At 46.1% G+C, this 25,664-nt stretch overlaps 1 protein-coding gene across 9 annotated transcripts in view; it reads left to right on the top strand.

Moving 5' to 3' along the window:
* The first annotated feature begins 432 nt into the window (after positions 1–432).
* Positions 433–25,664, top strand: part of LOC102010492 (zinc finger protein 660) — a 28,811-nt gene continuing 3,579 nt past the window's right edge. Inside the window, exons 1-4 of one of the 9 annotated variants that reach the window (XM_005383479.2) lie at positions 433–694; positions 2,116–2,654; positions 5,113–5,278; positions 9,594–11,004. In XM_005383479.2, the coding sequence (XP_005383536.1) occupies positions 2,232–2,654; positions 5,113–5,278; positions 9,594–11,004 (2,000 nt within the window). In that variant the 5' untranslated portion in view covers positions 433–694; positions 2,116–2,231. Of the gene's footprint in view, positions 695–2,115; positions 2,655–5,112; positions 5,279–5,426; positions 5,548–9,593; positions 11,234–16,845; positions 16,985–17,016; positions 17,453–18,063; positions 18,172–19,034; positions 19,153–19,755; positions 19,810–25,664 lie in introns of those variants that run through there. The other 8 variants (XM_013513419.1, XM_013513422.1, XM_013513420.1 and 5 more) reach the window with 8 other exon arrangements.

Genomic DNA, 25,664 nt, shown 5'->3' with positions numbered 1-25,664 from the left:
TTTTTCTGTCAGTACATCGTTCCTCTGTTGGAATTATCTTCTTCTTTTTTTTTTTTTTTTTGGTTTTTCTTCCGGTACTAGGAATCGAACTCATGACCTTGCTCTTCCAGACCTAAATCCCCAGCTCCTTCTGTTGGAATTATCCTCTGGCAAGGCAGAGAGGACAAGTTTAACTTCTGACTTTTTATCTTCTCTCTGGCCTCTCCCTGGGGGCCTCTCCTCGGACACCAATGCTGTTTTAGAAAAGATTAACTACATCTATGGGTCAAACTGTCACAATCCCTGGGGCCGTAAGATGAGATGCCGGCGCTCACTGCAATGCATCCCCGGCTGGGCCTCACGGATGGTACAGCCCACAGTGCTTACGTGCCCACTTTCGCCACCGAGACTTCCAGGATGCTGGAGGGGCCGGAAGACGTACCGGAAGTGGGGTATCATTCGCTTCCGGCCTGGCCATTGTTTTCACTCCTTCAGGTCCTGGAAGAGTTCCTGTGTGTCGAGGGGTGCTGTGGGCTGGCCGGGGACTCAGAGGGAGGCGCTGCGGGGCGCGAGGCTGGGTCGCCGAGGCCTGCCCGGAGCGCATTTCGTCCCCGGACGCCCGAAGCCACCGCTTGGTCCCGTGGCGCTGACAGCCTTGCGGGGCCGGGCGCCGGGCGCCTGCGGATCCAGCGATGACGCGGGCGGACGTGGCCAGGTGAGCGGCGCCCAGGAGCCTGGTTTCACACGGTCAGACCCGGCCTCCCGTCAGCCGTGAAGTGTGGCCCGGAAACTCAAAACCCAAGTAGAGATCCGCTGCTGAGCGTCCGAACAGCAAGGGAATTAGGGAAATGGCCTGCACTTCCTGCACGAGTGGGACCTCAGAGTAGAGTCCACAGATAAGTCCATCTTCGTTTTTTAAGAAATTGAGGCCCACAGGAAAATAGCTTACCTAGGGATCCGGGATGCATGGTGATTTGTAAGCAGTGCACACATACTTTTATTACCAGCGCGCCATAGTTTTCAGTTGGCATTTTACGATGTATACACTGATTAAACTTTGCCGCAAACTTTCATATCAGCTAAACGAAGCACATTCATTCGTTTACCGAACATGTGCCAATGATATATACGTACAAACGTGTCTGGAAGCCATCTCTTCCCATTGAGTGCTTCCAGAAAGTGGAGAAAGCTGGCTAAACTATAAACAACTACAGTATGAAGTTTAAATGAACGATGTCTAGTCAGGTCACTGGGGCAGTGATCACTGTTAGGCATGAAGAAATAGGAAGAGGAGTTGAGTTGAGTGGAAAGGATTTGGGATTTTTCTGACTATCTAGCTTCTTTGTTTTGGTGGCCTCCAGCAGTGTGGAATGCTTGCATGGTTGTTCAGATGTGCATAAACCAGTTAAAATACAATGTTAAAGTGAGAGATACAGCAAGGGGAGCTACAGTTGTCCTTTAGGGACAGTTGGGAAAGCCTTCAGGAGAAAATAGTATTTGTTCTAGGTCTTGACAGATGAGTAACAGTTTGTCAGAAAGGGGGAGAAAAAAAGAGACCAAACAGGAAAAGAGTATGTGCGGCATCTACCTGTGTCTCCAGAATATTAGTCCCAAGCTTTCTCTGTTGTACATCTTTACGAGTTTTGAGAATGCATTCCCAGCACAGGTTTATGCATAAGTTAAAGATGTACTACCAGACAAATTTCAGTGCATATTATAAAACATACATTGAATAGGGGTTAAGTAACAAGTTAGTATTTTTGTTTGCCCCTTTAGGGATATCTTGCATGTCCCACATTGAAGACCATTGCTGTCTTTCTAGTTTTGTTTTTTTGGTTTTTCTTTTGTTTTTTTTTCCGGTACCGGGAATCTAACTCACGCCCTCGCGCTTGCCAGGCAGGCGCTGTGCCGCTGAGCTAAATCCCCAGCCCCCCATTGCTGTCTTTCTAATCCTGTGTACTTGTGAGAGCAGTGGCCTTGAACTTGTGATCTTTCTGCTTCAGCCCCCTCAGTGCTGGGATTGCAAACATGTGCCACCACACCTAATGGAGCATTGCTTTTTAACTCTGGAGGATCTTTCATCTGCCTAGAGTTGAATACCCTGAGGACTATGATTTCTCTCTTGATCTTCTGTAGGTGACACTCGCAGCACCACCTACTCCAACCCTGAAAAGCAGCTTCTGATCTGAATTATAGACCAGACTTTTAGTTGGACCAACTGGAGCTAGAACAACCTTCTCTCTGGGATCGAAATGACCACAGAAAGCAGGGGAAATGTAAGCCTCATCCCCAGGAATGCTGTGTTCCACAAGCAGGAGGGGCACCTGCCTGTGAAGCAGGAGCCCCGGAGCCAGACCTGGAGGCAGGGTTGCAGTTTCCAGAAGAGCCACCCTTCTGTCTGTGAAATCTTCCGACTACACTTCAGACAATTGTGTTACCATGAGATGTCTGGGCCTCAGGAGGCACTGAGCAGGCTCAGGGAACTCTGCTGCTGGTGGCTGATGCCTGAGGTCCATACTAAGGAGCAGATCCTGGAGCTGCTGGTGCTGGAGCAGTTCCTGAGCATCCTGCCGGAGGAACTCCAGTCCTGGGTGCAGCTCCATCACCCTGAGAGTGGTGAGGAGGCCGTGGCCGTGGTGGAAGATTTCCAGAGACATCTCAGTGGATCAGGAGAGGTGAGCACTTGGTCTGGAATGACTCCTGAAACTGTTCTCTAGTACTTGGGTTGGCCCAGGAATAGGCATTCTCTGGTTCCCAGGCTCTAGGCTGGTTTGCCTTTAGGATTTCCAAACCTTTTTCATGAATAAAGGGAAATAGTTATGTCCTCTAAGCCATAAAAAAAAATGCAAGTTCAAGCCAAGATCTGAATTGCTTTGTGAGATACTGCTTTGCAAAATCCACACAGCAGTCACAAAGATCTGCATAGTGGTTACAGTATAGGAGTGGGAACTTCAGTGTAATTTTTTTTTTTTTTTTTGTCTTTTTGGAGACAGGGTCTCACTATGCAGTTCAGGCTGGTCTTGAGCTCACCTTGTAGCCCAGGCTGGCCTTGAACTTGCAATGATCCTCCTGCCTCAGCCTCCCAAATGCTGGGATTGTAGACTTCACCACCAAGCCCGGCTTGATCTGTTCCTAACTACTTCTTCAGACTTCTAAGTCAGGTTTCTCTCTCCTGCCTCTTAGATTTCTTAGGTACATTTCTGGACCTGATAATCATTTGTTCCTTTTTCTAGTTCTCCAAATCCAACTAGAGGGTTTTGTTTTTGTGGGTTTTTTTTTGAGGGGGGTGTTATTTTTTAAAATTCCTATTTTCTCTATTTCCTGGGGTTCTCTCAAATTTATAGCCAAGTTACTCAAATCAGATGAAAAGCTGGAAAAAAGCCAGCAGTCTGAAACACTGGAAAACCTGACTTCTTGGATAATAGTGCTAAATAGTTCCATGACATCTGTATCAGTCAGGGTTTGGTCAGAGAAACAGAACCAGCGGGAAGAGTGCGTGCGCACATGCACGTGTGCATGTGTGTAAGGAGGTTTACTGCTAGAAAGTGGCTGATGTACTTTGGGGCTGGCAGACAAGTCAGATTCACAGAGAGGCGATGTGAGGGACACATTGGAACTCTGCCCAAGGGGAAGCCACACTGCACGGCGGAAGCTTCTTCACGAAACCCTCAGCTCTACTTATAAGGCCTTGCAGCTGATTGAGTTGGGCCCTACTGTCCATTTTCTAGGATAGTCTGCCTTACTTAGAATAAAGTGATTATAAGCTTTAATCATAGCCATAGAATGTTTCACAGGAATGCTTGGATTAGCATTTGATCAATGCCAAGTAGACATACTAAAAAAGACCATACACCATGGTTGCCTGTTCCCCATCTTGCTTTATAATAACTCCGTTGTAACCTGAGCAGGGAGCCTCATCCCCTCTACCCCTTTGCACTTTACCAGAGAAAACCAGTATATATATTTTCTTTTCTTTTTCTTTTTTTTTTGAGACAAGGTCTTGCTGTGCAGTTTAGGCTGGCCTTGAGCTCACACTGTAGCCCAGGCTGGTCCCAAAGTCACAAGGATCCTCCTGCCTCAGCCTCCTGAGTACTGGGATTACAAGCATGCACCACCACGCCTGGCCAGTATATACATTTTCTCCAATACTCAGCGTGTCAGTTAATTCATGCTTTTAAAAAAAATGATTACCTGTCTCTGACTAGGGAATCATTTCCAATTGATTGGAGTTCCCGGGCAAGATCTTTCTCCAGGAGTACCGAATAATGCACGTTTGACATTATTAAAACTGTTGTCACAAGTGAATGCATGTGAATAAATGAGCCATCCCTGGGGGCTGAGGAGCAGCTATGCACAACCACAGCACTAAACAGGCTGCAAGAGCACTGAGAGTACATTTAATGAGAAGGGAAAGGATGCATCCTTATTTCTTACTTTTTGCTTAACTAAATGGAACAGTTGCTCCTTTAAGAGTCTCATTGCTTTGTCCAAGGAGCCTCGCAAAAAGGGAACTGAGTCCCTGGCCAAGAGAGTTTATAGTTGGGTAGGTGAGGCAGCTGCACATTCATAGCTGCAGCCTCAGATGGTGTGTCCGGATTCCACTTTTTACTGTGCTGCTACTGTCAGGGTTGCATTTTCTGACACAGGGCAGGACTGTCTTTTCTGGCAGCCATTGTGGAATAGCTGAATGAGTAAACAGGCTTTTCCATGTGGTTTGCCAGGCAGAGAAGTTGTTCTTCTCCTCAGGAGCAAGCCACTTGGCTACTATGGGAAGAACACGGGCATCTGCATACCTGATCCCTGCTGGGCTATGGAACCACCCAGTTTACAAAATTCTTCTGAATCTTACATCTTATTTCAGCTCTAGGAAGCTTGCAAAATAGGCAGTATCCCCATAAGACAAGTGAAGTAAGCACAGCTAGACTCAGCCATGCAGGATCACAAACTGTCTCTTGGAGTTTTGGGAACCACAGATTCCCAAGCTGCTGCTAATAGGTGTTACTGGTGCTGGTGGAAGGACACGATGGCTTTCTTTTCCCTATGTTTCTTCCCAGATGAGGGCTTCTGAGACGTTTGCAGTTCCATACCTTCAAGGATGCTCTTTTGAACCCAATCATATTTCCTTATGTCTAGGTTTCAGCCTCAGCACAGGAAAAGGAAGTACCTTTGGATGAGACAACAGCGCTGGATGCAACAGAGGAATCTCCTACCTCACCCCTTCATGGGGGCTCGGTTCCTGGAGCCCACCTGGAGCCTCCTCATGATGAAGGGGCACAGCAGCTCCCTAGCGGGCACGTCGGTACTCATCAGCCCAGTCTGGCTCGAATCAGAGCCACCTTTCTTCTGTACTCTCCTTCACCTGTCCACCTCACACCCAATGGGAGCCCTTGTTCTGTCGTGACCTTGTTTGCTCCTCTTGGCTATTTTATAGTCATGCATGCATTTAGAAAGTTTTTGTCAAGCACCTGTCATAAGGAACACACTGTTGGGGACCGGACACAGTATACTGTTGCTGTTTTCAAAGAATTGTTATCGGGATGGCAGGGAGTCTGTCATACGGTAGCAAAGGTAAGGTACAGGTGAGGGACACCTGTCCCTAGGCATTTGACCCCTACACAGGTGAGCAGTGTGAGCACTGGAACAGTGATCATTGGTAAAAGCCAAGAGCATTGTGAGATTGAGCAGATGTAGGACGCTTCATGGAGGAAATGTCGGTATATTTCATAGTGAAGAGCAGGGGACAAGTTTGAAGTCCTGAAATAAAGGCATGAGAAGAGCGATAGACAGGAAGGAAGTCGGGGATGTAAGCAAGACTCTTATCTAAGAGTTCCTTGGGCCCCACCAAGGTAGAGTGAGGAAGAGTGATTTTTGGAAACCAGAGCCCTGCTTGTACAGGGTTTGAGTTGAGGCCTGGAAGATTTGGATGTAAGAGGGTGACGGGTGAGAAACAGCATCTCAGGAGGTGCAGCAGGAGGTGGGTGCAGTGGAACAGATAGTGACAACCTGAAGTGGGATGCGTGGGAGAGGACTTGTCCATGTGAGGAAGAGTGGGATGGAAGAGTCCATGGGGGCCAGGGAATGAAAGGAATTTGGTCAGTGATGGAAAGGAACATTGCAAATGGGAAACTAGGAAAGAAAGGTAGTAAGAACATGCATTTTAGGAAGTGAATTAAGGGGTTGTGGGGCAGGTGAGTGAAATGTGCAATCTATGGCCATGTGGTCGGAGTCTCGGAGGGAAGGGAGAACTAGGAGAGCAGGTCGAAGCCATGAGAGTCAGTGAGAGCACTGACAGAAGGAAGATCTGGGCTGGGCTTCCAGGAGTGTCCATCACAAAAGGGCAGGAGGGGAGGCAGCAGGGCACAGTGGCAGAGATGGGTGGGGAAGTGAGGCATGGCAGTGTGAGGAAAGCCAGGCAGAGAGAATGTGGTCAGAGAATAGCTTCCTTCAGGGAGGCTGAAGAGAATGAGGCCTGGTGGGGCACTCCTGTCTCAGCTTGGCCAGGACCTTGTACTGCACCCTCCAGGAACATTTCCTAGCACACAGGGGAGCCTCAAGAAGAGGGCTGAGTCAGTGTGTGTGTGGGGCTGCTTGGGCAGTTTTGGGTCCCCTCTGTGGGAACACAGATGTCATAGGAGCCAAGGGCTAGGCCCACTCAGAACCCTTTTCCTCCCTCAGATCAACTTGCATCCTCGGGTCTTTCCCTTCCCTGGGTAGGGAGCTCAGGAGACTGAGCAGTGACCGCTGTGTTTCATATGGTCAGGTCTCAGGTGAACGTGGATCTTTGTGTTATTTCCTAGTTGCCTTGTCTGGATTGGGAATGGCGGGAGCCCCCATCCACCACTCTTCCACCCTGGAGGCATCCCCTCTGCTTTCCTGTCTAAGGGCTTCTCTTGGAACTCAGTCCATATTCCTTCTTAGTGGCCTTTGTCTAGCCCTGGCCTTGTCTTTTTCAGTGTATGAGCCAGCTCCTCTCCATTGCCCCTGTGCTCACCAAAAGCCTGTATTCTGTGCCCTCTGAACTCTTCAGCACTCTGCTCTTTAGGACGGGCCTGTTTCTGAGCAGTGCAAGCTCGCTGTTCAGCGACTGCAGCCCGTGGAAATTCACCTGCCCACAGTATACAGAAATAGAAAGGCCTGGCCATCAGGCAGAGAGCCCTGCACCATGACACGATGCTGGGAGATTCCCGCAGCAAGGCCTCACCTGGTCACGATCCTTCCCCACTAACTTCAAGTCTGCACTCTGTACATTTTTTGTCATATTTACAAGTTTTTCATTATGAACATTTCCATACGTAAAACAGAATAGTAAAATGAGCCTTTCTGCACCCAATACTAGCTTTAACATCAATCAGTATTCTTTTTGCTTAATGCATGTACAGGTGTTCCGAAAAGGGAATCAGGTTATGGTAAGTAAGGAGCTCTTTGGGTTTTTTTGTTGTTGTTTGGTTGGTTGGTTGGTTTTTTTGTCTTTTTAAGACAGGGTCCCCCTATGCAGTTCAGGCTGGCCTTGAGCTCACTTTGTATAGCCCAGGCTGGTCTTTTTTTTTTTTTTTCTTTTTTTTTGGTTTTTCTGCGGTACCGGGAACTGAACTCATGACCTTGTGCTTGCCAGACAGGCGCTTTGCCGCTGAGCTAAATCCCCAGCCCTAGGCTGGTCTTAAACTCACAATGATCCTGCTGCCTCAGCCTCCCAAGTGCTGGGGTTACAGGTGTGTGCCACCATGCCTGGTTCAGGAGCTCTTTGTTTTGAGGCTAGAACAAGCCACTCATTTTGACAAAACTTGGGGGAAGCAGCCTTGTGGAGAATGAGCCATGGCCTCAGCAGTCAAGCTGATGAATGTTAACCAGTATTGCTGTGACAGCAGTGCAGCAGCCCCTGTGTGTCTCTTTGCATCTTCTCCCACTGCTACACATTTGTTTACTCTGAAACATTGTCCCCATTATCTCTCCTCAACTCTGTTTTCAGTTCTCATATTTAGTACTTGCTGTGGTTCCTAATGGCTTGACTTGGTGCCATTCATCATCTCACCTGTAGGTTTGACTTGTCATTGCCTTAGTTTTGGTCTGTTTTCAGGACAGAATTTACTTAGGGATTCTGGATGATGCAGCCATTAAACATGATTAGTGTTACGACATTCTGTGGCCCAGGCCACAGCAGAGGCTAACGAGTAACCTACAGATAAGATACACGTGGGTTGAGGTCCTCACTCTGGTCCAGTCTCATTTGTGGTTTCTCATGGGATGCCTAGTGTCATTTAACACAAAACATGGCTGTGTGAGTTCCCTCTCTGGCAAGTCTGTTACATGACAGTTCCTGTGACTGAGAAGCTTAGGACGATACCGACATTGAGCTAGACGTCTTCTAATTTTCTGTATGCTAAGTGGTAGGATGGCCTGGCCCTGGTTAAGAAATGCTTGAAAGGAACCAATGTTTTGGTGGTTAGTGATAACCATGAGTGCTGGACCTTGTCCAATGTTGTATGCAGAATTTCAGGTATTCAACTCATTAGTTTTCTTTTTCTAGAGAATCAAGAGCCCAAAGGCATATTTTAACTTTTAAATTATTGATGCCTCTTTTATTTTATTTTATTTTTTTTTTTGGCTTTTCTCCGGTACCGGGAACCGAACTCACGACCTTGCGCTTGCCAGGCAGGCGCTTTTGCCGCCGAGCTAAATCCCCAGCCCTGATGCCTCTTTTAGTACAAGTGCATAAATGGATCCTTCCAATCCAAAAATCTGGAGCTAGGGCTGGGGATATAGCTCAGTGGCATAAGCACCTGCCTGGCAAGCGCAAGGTCCTGAGTTTGATTCCTGGTACCAAAAAAAAAAAAAAATCTGGAGCTCAATGGTGTCCCGCTTTTGAACTCCACTGTGCCTTTGAACACTTTATCCCAGCATATGTGAGCCCACATCCACGTGTTGTCACTGGTCTGTCATACATGATCTCTTTTGGTACACTTTCCAAATCATACCGTGGTAGAAATATTTTACCAAGTCACTCCCATCTTTGCCCTCTTTCTTGTATTTGATTCCAGGTGTTTGCCTGTTTTCTTGTCTCCTAGAATCTTTTTTGCAATTTTTAAGTATTTTGAAATTTTGGAATCTTGAAACTTGGAAATCTTTTTGAAATTTTTGAATGTTTTTGAAATTTCATGTAGGAAAGGAACATAGAGTTCATCATGTTACCAAGGCAACATCAGCACAGTGACTTTTGGAATCCTGTACACCATGCATTACTATCTGGCTCTTCCTTTTGACCATCCTAACAGGCCAAGTTGCTCAATATCCATCTGTCCTTGCTCTTTTTTCCACCTTCTTCCTCCTCCACTGATCATCTTTCCTTTGTATCCTTGAAGAGAAAAAAATATGAGGTATTTATTCTGTTCTTAATGTGTCATCTCCTTCCTTAACTGTAATGTGACTTTTTTTTTTTTCCAGTACTGGAAATCGAACTCATGACCTTGTGCTTGCCAGGCAGGCACTGTGCCACTGAGCTAAATCCCCAGCCCTAGTGTGACTTTTTTAAAACAGATACATTCAACTCTTGATTATTCTGTTTCCACAACAGGACAAGAAACAAGTAAAAGTTGCTTTATTGTTTGTTTTGATGGCAGGTAAGAACAGGATGGAGAGTTCAGAGTTCACTGCAAAGACCATGTCTAAACAATCAGAGTCATCTGATAGGTCAACAGGGTCACTCTTTGGGGTGGCTCCTGCACCAGAAACTGGAGATGCCTATGAAGATATTTTAGAGCAGCTGGAAGGGCACCCCTTGGAAGAAGAAGGGCGTGGATTGGCAAATGATTTCTTGGAAGTTACAGATGAGGCTAAAAATTCCACAAAAGGCAAATGTGAAGAATATATGGAAGCGGGGGTACATCCAAATCTGTCCTCCAGTCCTGTTCAACATCAGGGAGTTGCAAAGGGACCGAAATTCTATCAGTGTGCTGAATGTGGAAAACTGTTCTGTTGGGGTTCACACCTCCTTGGCCACCAGAGCATCCACACTGGAGAGCAGCCCTACGAGTATAATGAGTGTGGCAAGAGCTTCAGGCAGACCTGTCAGCTCATTGTTCATCTCAGGACCCACACAGGGGAAAAGCCTTATGGGTGCAGTGAGTGTGGGAAGACCTTTCGACACAGCTCCCACCTTATCCAGCACCAGCGGCTCCATAATGGGGAGAGACGCTATAAATGTAATGAATGTGCAAAAGCTTTCTCACAGAGCTCCCAGCTCTTCGATCACCAGAGAATGCATAGTGGGGAGAAGCCCTATGAGTGCAATGGCTGTGGAAAGGCGTTTATTTGGAGTAAAAGTCTTGTGAGACATCCGGTCCTTCACACTGGGAAGAAACCTTATGCATGTAGTGAGTGTGGGAAAGCCTTCTGTTCCAACAGAAACCTTACTGACCATCAGAGAATCCACACTGGGGAGAAGCCTTATGAATGTAATGAATGTGGCAAGGCCTTCAGTCAGAGTAAGTGTCTCATTCGACACCAGAGCCTCCACACTGGGGAGAAACCATATAAATGTAGTGTGTGTGGAAAAGCCTTCAATCAGAACTCCCAACTCATTGACCATGAGCGAATTCATACTGGAGAAAAACCTTTTGAATGTAGCGAGTGTGGTAAGGCATTTGGTCTGAGTAAATGCCTTGTTCGGCACCAGAGACTTCATACTGGTGAAAAGCCCTATAAATGCAATGAGTGTGGAAAATCCTTCAATCAGAACTCTCACCTCATTATACACCAGCGAATTCACACTGGTGAGAAACCCTATGAATGTAGTGAATGTGGGAAGGTCTTCAGTTACAGCTCTAGCCTTATGGTGCATCAGAGGACACATACTGGGGAAAAACCCTATCAATGCAAGGATTGTGGGAAAGCATTCAGTGACAGCTCACAGCTTATTGTGCACCAGAGAGTTCACACTGGAGAGAAACCTTACGAATGTATTGAGTGTGGGAAAGCCTTTAGTCAGCGTTCCACTTTTAACCACCACCAACGAACTCACACTGGAGAGAAGCCTTCAGGTCTGCCTTGGTCAGTATCTTAAGGGTGGTTCCAGAGACAGAGAACATTGAACTTTAGGTGAGCTTTGTTCATAAGGATATGTATTCTTCTCTGCTCTTGGAATTGTTAATCACTGTGCACTATTGCCATTTGCTTCTGACTGGATCAGTAAGGTGTGACAGTGAGAGTAACTTAGTGTAATCCTCCTCTACTATTGGGAAAATGAGGACTATGCATTTCATTTACTTGTACGTTTTTCTTTTTGTTCTTTTAATTGTCCTAATGTCTATTTTATTTCTTAGTTATGCATTATGCATCCCACAATCAGACTGTGCTTCTCAATAACAGAAGTAATATATATATGTATTCTAGCTCATCCATGTCACCAGTTACACAGAGACATTCTGCCAGGTCCTGCTTGTTGTCTGTTGCTCTCCTCACCTACTTTTACACTCACTCCTATTGATAGTTTCTTACCACATGTGTTTCCCTATCTAGAAGTTTTTTTCTTCCTATTTGGTAATCTAAGTTCCCCTGTAACCTTTTTTTTTTTTTTTTGGTTTTGGTTTTTCTCCGGTACCGGGAACTGAACTCACGACCTTGCGCTTGCCAGGCAGGCGCTTTTGCCGCTGAGCTAAATCCCCAGCCCCCTCCCCTGTAACCTTTAACATCCACCTTTTTTCCTTTCTTTTTTTGCCTTTTTGAGACAAGGTCTAGCTATGAAGTTCAGGCTGACCTTGAGCTCACTTTGTAACCCAGGCTGGCCTTGAACTCACCACAATCTTCCTGGCTCAGTCTCCTGAGCGCTGGGAGTACAGGCGTATACCATCACACCAGGCTCCACCTCAGTACTTAAGGACTTTGTTCTTCATATGCTTCTGCATTCCTCTAAAATGTCTATTGATGTGACCTCAATTCTTTGAATTAGCTGGTGCTACAAGGTGCAACTTTTCTTCCATTTCCTTCTAAATTATTCCCAGTGTTTATGGTATATGTTCATACAAACTTATTGTAGGCTCTTTGGGCTCAGATATATATCTACTTCAGTATATAAATAGTAGTTTGTTAACTGTCAAATAATTTTTAACCTCATCTCATATTTAATCATCCTTCAGTTATGTACTATTAACCCCTTTCCCCAAGCTTCTAAAGATGGAAATACATCTTATGGGCCATCATGTTCAAAGACCTTATTAATATGTTCCTTGTGTATTCATGGAAGTCTTACTATTGGTATTTCAGGCTCAAAAAAACTAATGGATTTGTGAGTGTCTGTGTGTTTGGGGATGACTGTGTATCTAGGAATTGTGGGCACTTGTGTTCCACTGAGATAATAAGTTACTCTGCACAGTGACCTATGTTTTGAACTTGGGCACTGTACCCTGCTTCCTTAAACAAGAATATAGTCATCCTGGGTTGATTCAGGTCTAGCTCATGTCTATCATTCCCTGTACTTGGGAGGCTAAAGTAGATGTATCACTTGAGCTTAGGGATTTAAGATCAGCCTGAAGAACATACAAAAATCCCACCTCCAAAACTAAAAAGAAAGAAAATAGTCACTTTGTAGAGGTTTCAGTCCATAGTCCAGTGGCTCCAAGAAGGACAGCATGGTAGAGAAATAGCTGCTCATGTCATGGTGTCCAGGAGGCAGAGAGCATGAGGGGAGAAGTGAGGAAGGAGATACGCCCTTCCAGGCCACGCCCCCAGAGACCCACATCCTCTGACTAGGTTCCACAGTCCAAAATCACATTTAGCTGTAAACTCATCAACAGACTAACCCACTGATGAGTGTCACAGCTTTATGATCCAGCCACCTAACAAAAGCCCCAAGATTAAGCACAGGAGGCTTTGGGGAACATCTATATATGGAACATAACATTCTGCCCCTGGTCCCCAAAAGACTCAGGTGTACCTCATTATACAAAATGTATTTAATTTATCTCTAAGAGTTGCCAAAATCTTAACAGTTTCAGCATTGCTGAAAAGTGCAAGTCCAGAGTCTCCTCTGAGACAAGGCAAATTCTTAGCTGGAAGCCCCTGTAAAATGAAATTCAAACACTTCCATAATACAACGGCACAAGATAAACACTCTCATTCCAAATGGGAGGAATGAAATCATTAAGACCAAAGCAGCATCAAAATCCACCAGGGCATACATTCAATCCCATAGTTCCATCTCCAGCACCCAAGGCAAGTTGTGCCAAAGAGCTTGAGCGGCCCCATCCCTATAGCATTGCTAGTTGGAAATCTCATTGTTTCTCTCTTGGCCTGGCTTTACTTACTTCTTGCATCTTTCCTCACATGTTTCACATGCATGGTTTTTCCAACTTAATGGGGTCTCCACTGCACTTTGGGCTTTCCCCTCACAGTTTCATGCACTGCTCTTTCAGAAGCATACTACCTTCCTTCCTAGGCTTTCTGAAATCTGGGTAGAAGCCTTTCTGATTCCACGACTCATGGACTCTGTATGCCTATAAAACCAGCACGGTGTGGATGATGCCAGTTTAAACAGTAGCTAGATCTCCTTGAATCGTGATTGTAAAAGTCTCAGTGTCTCGATAGCTGAGCACTATCAGCTGAATCCTGGGGAACTAATTTCCTCTGTCCTGGAACTCTTATCTGGGGCTCTTATCTCAAAAAATACTTTCTCCCTTTTGCAATCTTGAGCCTTCCAAAGGTGAGGCCTTGCTTGTTCTTAAGTGCCTGCAAGCCTTTTTTCCCATCATCCTGTTGTAAAGTACTTGGCTTCTTCTTAATCCTAGTCTTTTCATCAACTGAATTCTCTGCTTCAGTTTTGCAGGCCCCAAATTTACTGCAGCTTCTTTTCTGGCCAAACTACAGTCTTGAAATCATTCAGCTGTGCCATCATGTTGGAAATTGTACATGTTCAAACATGTTCACCTTCCCTGGGACACAAAGGCCTGGACTCAGTCCTCAGAAGATGCAGGAAGTGAGCAATAGCCATGCTCCTCTCTTCACTTCATGAGGTTATCAGGATACTCAAATGTTAGATTTTTGGGGCGGGAGATCTAGCTCAGTGGCACAAGTGCCTGCCTGGCAAGTGTAAGGTCCTGAGTTCGATTCCCACCTCCCCCCAAATTTCACTTGCCATTACTCTTATCTACTAAAATTAGACCCAGAGTAGATGGGCTACAGTGATTGGTAAATTTGCCTAAAATAACTAGGCTTTTTATTTGTAAGCTCCCTTTTAAAAAGCTGTCATTTGACAATAGCTTAATTCTATACTAGCAGGCAAATAAAAAATGAGATGTCGTGCTATATTAATTAAAATATTCCAAGATAAAACAAAGTACGAAGCCTGAAAATAGGTTCAGTGCTGTAGACATTTAAAAAGGTACACTTACTAATACTCAAAAGGTCTTGAGAACAGACACATTCCAAGGCACTATTTTGCATACCTTGAAAAAATTGGCATATTTTAAATAACCTAAAGCATGATTCACAGATTTCACAGTCTCTTAAGATTTCTTTCATGCAATATTGTTTTGCTTCAACTTTCTTATCCTTAATCTCCCAATAACTGTTTTTTCTGCTGAAGTACATCTCTGCTTGTTCATTAGTTGTCTGTACATGCGTCTGGCTTTGAAATCGGCTCTTGGTGTCCGGATCTGTTTTTTTTTTTTTTTTTTTTTTTTTTTTTGAGGAGGGGGGAACTGGGAATCAAACTCAGAACCTTGCACTCGCCAGGCAGGCACTTACGCAATTGAGCTATATTCCCCAGCCCCCTGGTCTGTATTCAGCGACTACCCTGGTGGAGCACAGCCCGCCACGCGGGCCGTCTGGAGGCGCTGTTTCTGTGCGGCTGGCTGGTGGAAGAGCAGTCTCCGCCGCACCTGGCCTGTCAGTCGCCTCTGCGCCCCTTCCCAGGTTACCAAGGGCGCCCGGTGAGAGGACAGAGTTATCTCCTAAGGAGCCTGTCCCGACCTTGGGTCTCAGCCAGGCGCGGGTAGGTGGCTGGCGGGGGTCGCGGCCGTGGAGAGGTTCCAAACACGGACCACTGCGCCGCACAGTGGGAACCTAAGCCAGCGCTTGGCCTCCAGCTGCATCCACCGCGAGGGCGAGAGGGCACGCGGGGCGGGCGGGGAGCTCGGCCCCACTCTGCCCTGGCAGCTGGAGGGCCGGGCCCGGCCTGGTCAGCAGAGCCCCTCCGCCCCAAGCCCAGGCCTCGCCCCGCCGCCTGCGGAACCTTCCGCGCCTCCGTCTGCCCTCCGCCGCGCACGCGAGTCCTGCGGGGCTTTGCACGGTGTCCGATGTCCGCAGCTGGCCGTGGGCCCCTGCGAGGCCAGATCTCCGGGCCATGCTCGGAGCAGAGTCGACCCGGAGGCCGCGGGGCCCTCGCCCATCCAGCGCGCAGCGGCCCCGGGACGCGGCTCGGCAGCTCCCCTGGGCATCCGGTGACTTATGAAGCTCGTAAAATCCGATAAGGACGGGACTAGAATACCACTGAGTAATCGTCACCCCTGGGGTCCGATAAGGACTCAGCACGCCCCCGCCCCCCAAATGTGAGCGGAGAGCAGACCGCGCAGACACCAGCGCGGCGGACGCACAGGAGTCGAGGGGGATGTCTCGGACCCGCGGCTTCGCGGGAAGCGAATGCTCCTCTGCCAACCCGAGTGCTCCTTCCAGCGGGGGCGGGACGGGAGACGGGGAGGGGCGGGGCCTCGTAAATCACCCCGCCCCTTTCGATCTCCCTAAAAAGAAGCCGATGCGCAGTAAGAATGGGTAAGAAACCCTCTGGTGGACTTCATGTATTCAAGGCATGTTTGGGACTCGGGACGCCCTTCAAAAGCTCAATTCTTAGAAGACTTATATATCTGTAGTCACTCCCGCCGTGACACCATCTTGTCAAGCACAGGTTACATGGTTAGCTTTCTTCACTGAGCTCCGGGCTACTATTCCAATTTCCTATTTGGCATTTCCTCTTAGATGTCTTGTTCACCTCTTTAACTTCACAGCTACTGATCCCAAATCAAACAAAACTATAGGTCCCTCCCCCTAAATCTGGACCCTTATCGGCTCTTGCACTTTCCAAAGACAATCTTACGCTGTTCGCTTGGCTCAGTAGCTGGGAAGTCGCCCCTAGCCTGTGGCTTAGTCAGGCGACACTATCACAAATACCCAAGAAATATACAGTCTCATCTGCACCCCGCCGTCACTCCTAAGCTAGTCCCAGCTACTGTCATTCCTCACTGAATACTGCAATAGCATTGCGGGGAAGCCCTGGGAATCGAGTCCATCCCAAGCCCTGTTTAAAGATGTTTTGAGATGGGTCTCGTTAAATCACTAATTTGCCTAGGCTGAACCTGAACTTGTGATTCTCCTGCCTCAGCCTCCAGAACTGCTCCAGAAAGTGGCAAGAACGATGGGAGAAGTGTGCTGGAAGCTGGGGGTGGTGATGAGTATCACAGCAGTTGTGTCTTTTACTGTACTATTTTTCAAAAATTTAAACATTCACTGTATATTTGGATCACACCTTGGATGCAAGCCCCCAAAACGTATCCCCCAAAACCTGTCGCCCATAAACAGCCAGTCCTGGCTTTGAGGCTGAAAGGTGCAGGGTGGAAACGCAGATCACTTTTGGCCCAGCTTCTGGTCTGGGGACCGGGTGATTTCAGTGAGTGGCGGCGCAAAGAGCCTGGCGTGACCACACTGTTGATTGGTTGCCTTTCCCGCCCTAACCTGGCCCCTTCCGGCACCGCCCTTTCCAGGACTCTCTCCTTATTGGCTAAATTCGCCATAGCCCGATCTCCATCCAATGGTAGAGCATAAACTGGTCGGGAGGCGGGGCCAAATGGCCAGAGGACCCCCCCCCCAGCTGCTTGCTAGGCAACCGGATGACGCCGGCCTGGTGGGCACTGAGACGCGGAGCCTCCCGCTGCCTAGAGAGGCCGGGGTCGCGAGAGGGGTCAGTGGGGGTCTCGGACGCAATTCCTTCTCCGCCCTATTCCGAGGTCCGCGTGAGGCGCTAGCGGTGAGGGGTTCACTGCGTTGGGGCTGGGGGCCCGGGGTCCAGGGCGCGTTGGGTGCAGGCCGGAGCCAGGTTCCTCCACTCTGAGGCGGTGCGGAGTCGGGGCGCCTCACCTCTCGCGCCTGCGACGTTCCTTTGTCTCGGCCCGGGCTCCAGCCGCGCTTCACTGCGCCGGGGTGGCGGCCGTGTGCCGCTCGCCCGCTCTGGGGACGCCCTGGCCAGCTCCCGGGTCTCCAGCCCCCGAGTCAGTGAAGACTCGCTCGGCCACTGCGATCCCGGCTTTGTTTCCAGCGCGGACCCTGGAGTTCACTCATTTATTCACTAAAATATTTTTTGAGCATCTGCCTAGGGGTGTTCTAGGTGCCGAGGATATAGTTTCTTCAAGTCTGGGCTCTGTTCTGGGAGGGAAGAAAGGCAACTTCCTTGAAGTGTTGGAAGCCGAGCATGATACACCCAATAACCAAAAAATGGGTAATCAGGGGAAAAAACTTCTGCTAATGTCTTATAGTGTCCAGCCTTTAAAGATTTATTTCTTAGTGTCTCTTCAAAGACACTTAGCTAAGTCCCTCTCTCGTCCACGTTTTGCTAACTTTTTCTTGAAAGCTAGACTGCGGAGAAATTCCCGTTGGAATGCATTTTGCGGTTGGAGGAGAATATGGAGCCTTCTAACAACAGGTTTTGAAAAGAAGTAGCTTTGAAGTGTTAGAATGGGGATTTCCTTGAGACAAAGACAGCTTGTCCCTCACTAGTCACCTGATTTTGAGCAAGTCGTTCAGTCCCTGGGAACCTCATTTCCGTATCTCTAAGATGGAAATCATCACTCTGACTGCTCACCATTCTACAGGAAAGGGAGGTACCCAAGAATGAGACACTGCCCTGACTGTCCACTTGGAGTTTCCCTCTGACAGAAGTCAGTTTTGAAAGAAAATCTCACTGTGTAGTCCAGGGTGACCTAGAATTTACTGTGTAATCCAGGCTGGCCTTGAACTCCTGATCCTTCTGCCTCAGCGTCCTGAGTGATGGTGCTTCAGGCAGGTACCATCCTGCCTGACGAGGATTCCATAATTTATATCTGTTTACAGTGATTCAGGATCCCTTGGGAACTTCCCCTACTGAACTCCAGGAGAAGATCAGGCAAGATCTGTGCTGCCCAGATCTTTGGTGAGCAGCAGCTATGTGTAAGATTGAGGGTGAGTCATCCATTCCCTTTTCTCCTGCCAGTTGAGAGGGAGACTGTGAAGTCAGTTTTGGGACAGAAAGCCCACTTGCTAAAGGATGTGAGGAACAGGATTAAAAGAGAACATTTCTCAGTGATGATTTATTATGCAGGAGAAAAGCCCGGAAGTGGGAGGGGGACCTCTGGATTTCATTTGGGTTGATGGGAAAGAGTGATGTAGTGCAATTTGGAGTTGGGTCCCAGCTCTCCTCAGCTTCCAGTTTCCCCACCTGTGTATTTGGATATGTGACTCGGCAGTCTGGGAGGTCCTTCCAGCTCTGGCATTCTGAAAACATCCTGGCGCTGAGACTGGTCAGTTTCCTAGAGAATTTAGGCCCTTGGGTGGCAGTACTGAAACAGCACTGACAAGAACGGAAATACCCTGTCCTGGGATGCATCAAACCATATGAAGCCCAAAGTGACGAGATGGTAGCGGTACATGGTGGGTTCACCTCTTACCATCCTGCGTTCACTCTTTGAGATAGAATCCTGAACCAAGCAAACCCTCTTTGTGCCAAGCACTGGGTGGTGCCTCTGGGCGAATCTCATGGGCGCTGCCCTCTGTGGGCTTAGAGCTTCATGTGTCGCTGTGAGAAGGAGGGGCACAGAGACGCACACAAGCAATTCTCACATAAGATAAACTCCAGTTTATATTACAGATTCTTTTTTTGACGTACTGAAAATGTTATGTAGTTAAATATATTAGCTTTTTCCGTATGGTGTTAGCCTTTTTTTTTGTGCTTGAGATAAGAACTGTTCATATTTTCATGTTTCTTGATAGGTATTTTTTTTTTCAATTTTCACATTTTACTGATCTGTCCCTTGAATTTATTTCAGGTGTTTTCCCCTGTTTTTCACTCACTTGCTGGTAATGACTAAGGACCATGTGACCGCTGCTCAGAGGGACCCAAACAGACAAATGACCCTGGTGATTAATGGAATAGAACTGCCCTGGGTAAAGTCTCTCATGCTTTTGCTGCCACTGTTTCTCGGAACAGGACAGTGCACTTTGTGTGTTCCTCACACCCTGACGTGGGGGGCGGTCCTGGGGTAGTACACCTGTCTACCTGCCATCCTCAGGGATTTGTTGATCAGAGATCTGTTAGTCTCACTGGTGCTCATCCACTCTCTGGCCACCTGAGCTTATGCTTCAGTTTCCTAGACACCCTTAGTGTCCCACCTGCTCCTGCGGCCTTACGTTTCCTGACTTGCTGCAATCCCAGGGCCTGGGAATTCTTCCTGGACTTCAGAGAGAATTTAGCATCCATTCAGTCAGAAAGCAGCCAACAGGTTTTGTCTCTTCACACTGGCCATCCCTGACCTCCTGTGTAGTCCTGCTTCCTCCTGCAGAGACACCCTGAGCCTCCCTGTGCATTTCTTTTTCTCTACCTCCCCTTTCCAACCCATATCCCTGTCTTGGTAAGCTTCTGTGTTTTCATGATGTCTTCTGTCTTATTCTCAGCTTTGCATTCCTGATACATCGTTCCTTTCCATGTCCAAAGTGCTTTCACATGTTCCCATCCCCTTTAGGGACACTAACATTCTTTTTTTTTGATAGCAGGAATTGAACTCATGACCTCATACTTGCCAACAGTATCATTCTTGATACCAGGTACGGGTCTCATGTCCTTGGATTGTTTCCATCAGTCATCCTCCATATCCAGTCTGATGTAGATGGTGCCTTCCAATAACTGAATTTCACTGTTCTCTGTTCTGTCATTATCTTGGACTAGGGTCTTGTTATTTTATTCGGTACTCATTCAATCAACAAATACTTAGTGGTCGTCTACAAAGTGCCGGGCCCTCCAATGTATATCAATACTACATTCTTAAAGTACCTAATTAATTTCCCTTCCTTCATTCTTCTTCTCCTTTCTAATCCATGTGAGCTAGTCTTCCTAGAGCATTCTTTTTTTTTTCTTTCTTTTTTTTTTTGGTCTTTTTGAGACAGGATCACTATACACTTTAGGCTGGCCTGGAGCTCACTTTGTAGCTCAGCCGGGTCTCAAACTTGCAATGATCCTCCTGCCTCAGCCTCCTGAGTGCTGGGATTACAGGCATGTGGCAACATTCCTGTTTTTTACTTTTGAATATGTGCAAAGTTTGTATCTAAACTGAGATACGTTTGTGAGTTAAGGAAAGTATTATAGAATATGCTGTTGGGGTACAGGTATAAGCCACCATTGGTCTTGGAGAACCAAAATACATGATTACTCTATTCCTAGACAGCATCTCATGCAGTCTTTTCCTTTTCCCCCTCTCTATGGAATACCCCAGGTGCCTTTCTCCTCTGCTTTCCACTTTATAATGCTAAGAGAAACATGAATATTCTGAGAGGAGGCAGAGGAGAGGGAAACATGGGAATGCAGGGAAATGAACAGTAATGCTTGATAAACTATACTGACAAATAGCAAAGAAGGGGAGTAATGAGAGAAGGGCAAGGTAGAGAAAAGAGTATGTGAGGGATGATCAAAAAATACTACAAGGAATGTTTACATTTTGCAAGATATATTACAGTAAAAGAAACATTGCCATTAATCCCCCTCAAACTACTTCCCCTCATTTCCAACACACTTACCCTATCATCTTGCCACTTTATGAAGCAGTTCTGGAAGTTCTTTTCCTCCAGTTAGAGCAAGATGTCGCACAGTGCCAGATGCAGTGGAGGTGGGTGAAGACACAGTATCATGGTTTTACGAGGCTGCCTTTCTGTTAGACCGCACTCAGCAGCAGTGTTACCAGGTTGGGTGTCTTGCTTAGGTTCTTGCTGTTCTAAACAAAGAATGGAGCCGGACGACCAGGAGGGGCAGTAAGATTAAAGATTTATTTGAAAGAGAAAAAACAAGATCCACCCCAAAGGACGAGAACTGGCTAATGAAAAGAGCTCACAGCACCCAAGTTCTTGGTGTTGAGGGTTTTAAGTCTTAGGCTTTGAGGTGGGATAGAGGGGTTGGTCTGAGAGGAACTGTCTGGCATCCAGAGTCCACAGGGGTGTCAAATCTGCATAGTCAGTGACATGATAATTAGGGTTAGAGTGGCCAAGGGCACAAAATTGTGTATAAACTAAGTTAACAGGTTACCTTTTCCCATTGTGTTTAGACCAGGGCATCCTGGTCCTGGGCTGAGTTTTGTTTTTGTTTTTGTTTTTTTTTTTTTTTTTTGGTTTTTTTGAGACAGTGTCTCACTATGCAGTTCAAACTGGCCTTGAAGGGCTGGGGATTTAGCTCGGTGGCACAGCGCCTGCCTGGCAAGCATGAGGTCGTGAGTTCGATTCCTGGTACCAGAAAAACAAAACAAAACAAAAAAAAACTGCCCTTGAGCTCACTTTGTAGCCTAGGCTGGTCTTGAACTCACAATGATCCTCCTGCCTCAGCCTCTCGAATGCTAGGATTACAGACATGCACCACCACACCTGGCTCTGGGCTGATTTTTAACTCAAAAGGTGGATCCAGTCTCAGAAAGCAGGCTTCAAGGTGGCCCTCTCTTCTGTCCCACATGTTTCCTTTGTTACCTTATATTTCAGATCTAGCCCAGAAAGCAAGCTCTAGAGTGGGCCTGCCCTCCATTCTCTCTCCAGTCTTTTCCTTAGCTACCTCGTGCCTCAGAAATTGGAAAGAATAAGTATAATCAAAGCAAGGGAGAGTATTTTGAAGGAGACTCCTGGCAAAGTGTGTTTTAAATTTAAACGTTTTTAACATTTCAGTATTTACTTGTTGATCACACCTGATAGGGTGGCGAGCCATGTTAGTCTTCTCTTTAGAACTTGCTTCCTATTGACCATCAATTGTAGTCTTTTTTTTTCCTTTGTCTTGTAATTTCAGTGTTCTGGCGGGATTCACTCAGGTGCTCATTTGCACACTGAACAGTACAAACCTTGGGAGTGCTTGCTAAGTGCCTAGAGCTGTTCTAAACACTAGAGATGGAGGGGAAAATAAAATGGACAAAAACTTGCCAGCACAAAAGTGACACTATAGTGTAATCTCCTACTTAGGAGTATGATCTGCCACCTTCCTTTTGAGGGAAAAAAATTTTTTTTTGGTGGTACTGGGGATTGAACCTAGGGCCTTTGCATTGAACTACATATCCAGCTCTGTTTTAAAAAATATTTTTAAAAAGGGTCTTGCTATGCTATGCTTCCTAGGCAAGAATCAAATTTATTATCCTCCTGCCTCAGCCTCTCAGAGGACTGGCATTACAGACATGTGCCACCACACCTGGCCACTTCTGCCTTTAATAAGCCCTTTTCTCCAGCAGTCCAAGCCCCAGTAATTACTTCTCATTTTCTTAACCCCCTTTTCTTTCATCTCCCACTTGGGTAATTTGTAAATCTGTAGTTTACTCTCTTGTTTTGTTATACCACTCCATTGTAAGCACCTTAGAGGTAGATGCAGTATTTCCTACTTGCATTAGTTTGCTTGGGCCACCATTACAAGTAAGAGAGACAAGATGGCTTAAACATTTTCTCATTGTTTCAGAGGCTCAAAGCCTGAGATAGAATAAGTGACACTTTAGTTTACGTCCCGGGCTCACATCTTGGCTTGTGAATGGCAGTCTTCTTGCTGTGATTTCACATGGCCTTTCTTTTCTGTGCAGGGATAGCAAGAGCGCTTTTGTGTTTCTTGTAAGGAAACTGCATGGTGCTTTTGGATCAGGGCCCACCTCCACTGCTGCTTCTCTTCTGAAGGCCCCGGCTCCAGATAGTCATTTTTGAGGTCAGAGCTTCAGCAGAGGAAATTCCGTCCATCACAGCACTTTCATAAATTTTCCCTCTGTCAGACCCAGAATAGTAATATGTACACAATAGGATCCTAAATAATTATTAGTTTAAGAAATATATGAAAAAAGAAGTTTCAGAGATTAGAAATGGAAAAGAAAAGCAGAAAGAGCTGTCAGCTTTCTCAGAGAACACTAGATGAGCTCCCTTGTATTGCTCTGTGCTCTGCAGGCCCCTGCTTCTTGCCAAGCTCCCTCCACCTGCTTCAATCCCTCTGATTAAGAGAGGCAGCAGCAGGTGCGCCAGAGTCAGGTCAGGCTCCTGCCAAGGCCCACCCTCCCAGCTTCCTCACTTGGGCTCATGGAAGTTCCTGTGTCTCAGTTGGCATGCTACACCTCAGAAAGGTGAACTCCAGGCTTGACAGCTATGTTCTTGCTGGCTGTGTTACCAGTGGATAAGCCCTTTTTCAGACAGTGACTCAGTTTATCAGAGTATTATGACATGATGAAAGTTGATCAAACCCTTTTAAAAAGAGTAGGCAGTACTGCAGAAAAATTTCATCCCTTCTGACTCTTAACTCACTTGTGAACCTTTTATGCTAGGAATACATGATAATAGGAAGAGATTATGACATTTTTGACAGTGCTAACCCTTGGGGAACAGCAGAAATCTTTTTTTTTGGTACCAGGAATCTAACTCATGGCCTCCTGCTTGCCAGGCAAGCACTTATGCTGCTGAGAGCTACATCCCCGGCTCCAAACAGCAGAAATCTTAATACTGGCAGAATGGTAGGTAGGTAACTTACAATGAATTCATTAGTGGTATAGTATGTACCTGTTAAATGATCATCTGAAGATTAAATAACAATGTAGAAAAATAATTATAAAATAGTAAGTGAGGAGGCTAAGAAGATGTTGGTCAAAGGATAAAAAATTTCACATGGCCTACGGTAATAAATTGAGGCTATCCATTGTATAACATGTTAATTATAGTTAATAACAGTGTATTATATACTTGGAAATGCTAAGCAGATTTTTAAATGTTCTCACCATAAAAAATGGTTAAATATGAGAGGTAATGGATATGCTAATTAACTTAACATTTCACATTATATACATAAATCAAGACATGTTGTTTACCATGATATACAGCTTTTATTTGTCAATTGAAAAAGTTAAGCGAAGAAGTGGAATGTAAAATTGTTCTACTGTACATTTAATTATGCAACAATATGCATTTCATTAAGTCTGAAAAGGAAAAATGGTAAAAAGAAAATTAGTCATTTCTTATTATTACGGAGTTATCTACCTACCTCTTTTTTTTTTTTTTTTTTTTTTTTTGGTAGAACTAGGGAACTGAGGGCCTTTGTACTGAACTATAATCCCTGCTCTTTTTTATTTTGGGGCAGGGTTAGGGACTCAAACTCAGGACCTCACACTTGCCAGGCAGGCACTGTGCCACTGAGCTGTATCCCTAGTCTGCCTCTTTTTTATTTTGAGACAAAGTATCACTGAGGTGTCCAAGCTGGACTTGAACTTTTTTTTTTTTTAAAGGGAGATGGGTGTATTGGGTTTTTTGTTTTTTTTTTTTTTTTTGGTTTTTCTACAGTACCGGGAACCGAACTCACAACCTTGCGCTTGCCAGGCACACGCTTTGCCACTGAGCTAAATCCCCAGCTGGGCTTGAACTTGATAATACTTCTGTTTCAGCCTTCTAGTGTGTTGGGATTATAGGCATGTGCCATCCAGTCTGCACCTTTTGGTTTTTGGTAATTCAACTCCTTCTAGGTTTTAGGTTACCTATGTGTGCAGAGTTCCATGATGAAGCCAGTTTGGAAATTCCTGTTCATTCCTGATAGGTGGTTTCAAGTCTCGGCTCCTCTTGGTTGTACTGTCTCCCACTCTTTGCCATCCTTTGGTGGATTACTGTTATGCCAATCATGCCAATCAAGATCCTGTCTAGAGTTCCTTGTCATGCACTAACTAACTCTCTTCCCCAATGGAGCCTCCCAGTTTCACCCAGTGGATTCAGCTGGTGAAAGTGGCAGCATTCTGAAAAGAGACAGATAAACTGGCACATGAAGTTGGCTCCTACTGCAGAGTACTCCTTGTAGTGCAGGCTCTGGTGTGACTAGGCTTCCACACTGGAAGAATTGTGTTACCATTTATCAAACAGGGCTTCAATGCAAAGAAGTAGGATAGGCTGGGGTCTAATACTTGGACCTATACCAAAAGATGAACTTAGTCATACCCTAAGAGAGAATCCCAGTTGTTATCCCATGAAACAATTTTTGAGTACCTACTAGGTGCCAGCCACTCTATCAGTATTACTAAGAAAAGAGGTCAGCAAGAACTAAAAGCCAAACTGATCTGAAAATGAGTCATTTCAGATACTGACCTAAGAATCATTCATTTTCCTTTTAGGGGACCAAATTATAGTGGAGCTCAGCATTGGGGGTGCTATAGTTCCTATTCTGGGAGTGGAGCAAGAAGAATCCAGGGTGGATTTTATACTATTCATTGCCTTTTCTAAGGATAAACCTATTAGGCTCTTATCAGCCCCTTTCCATAATCTTTTACCTTGACCTTTATGTCTGACTTGACTTCTTTCATCTTTCTGATCAGTTCCTGTGTCTTTGAAACCTCCCATAAAATACCCCATGGTCTACCACGTCTAGCTGTCCATGTGTAATTCTCCTTCCCCTAGCACAGAGAGCGAATAGTGACTTGTTCAATTTATGTTTCTCCTGTCAG

This window comes from Chinchilla lanigera, unplaced genomic scaffold (assembly GCF_000276665.1).
Source record: "Chinchilla lanigera isolate Chin_1 unplaced genomic scaffold, ChiLan1.0 scaffold00019, whole genome shotgun sequence".
In the NCBI taxonomy this organism is placed as follows: domain Eukaryota; kingdom Metazoa; phylum Chordata; class Mammalia; order Rodentia; family Chinchillidae; genus Chinchilla; species Chinchilla lanigera.
This window is presented reverse-complemented; position numbering and strand designations above follow the sequence as displayed.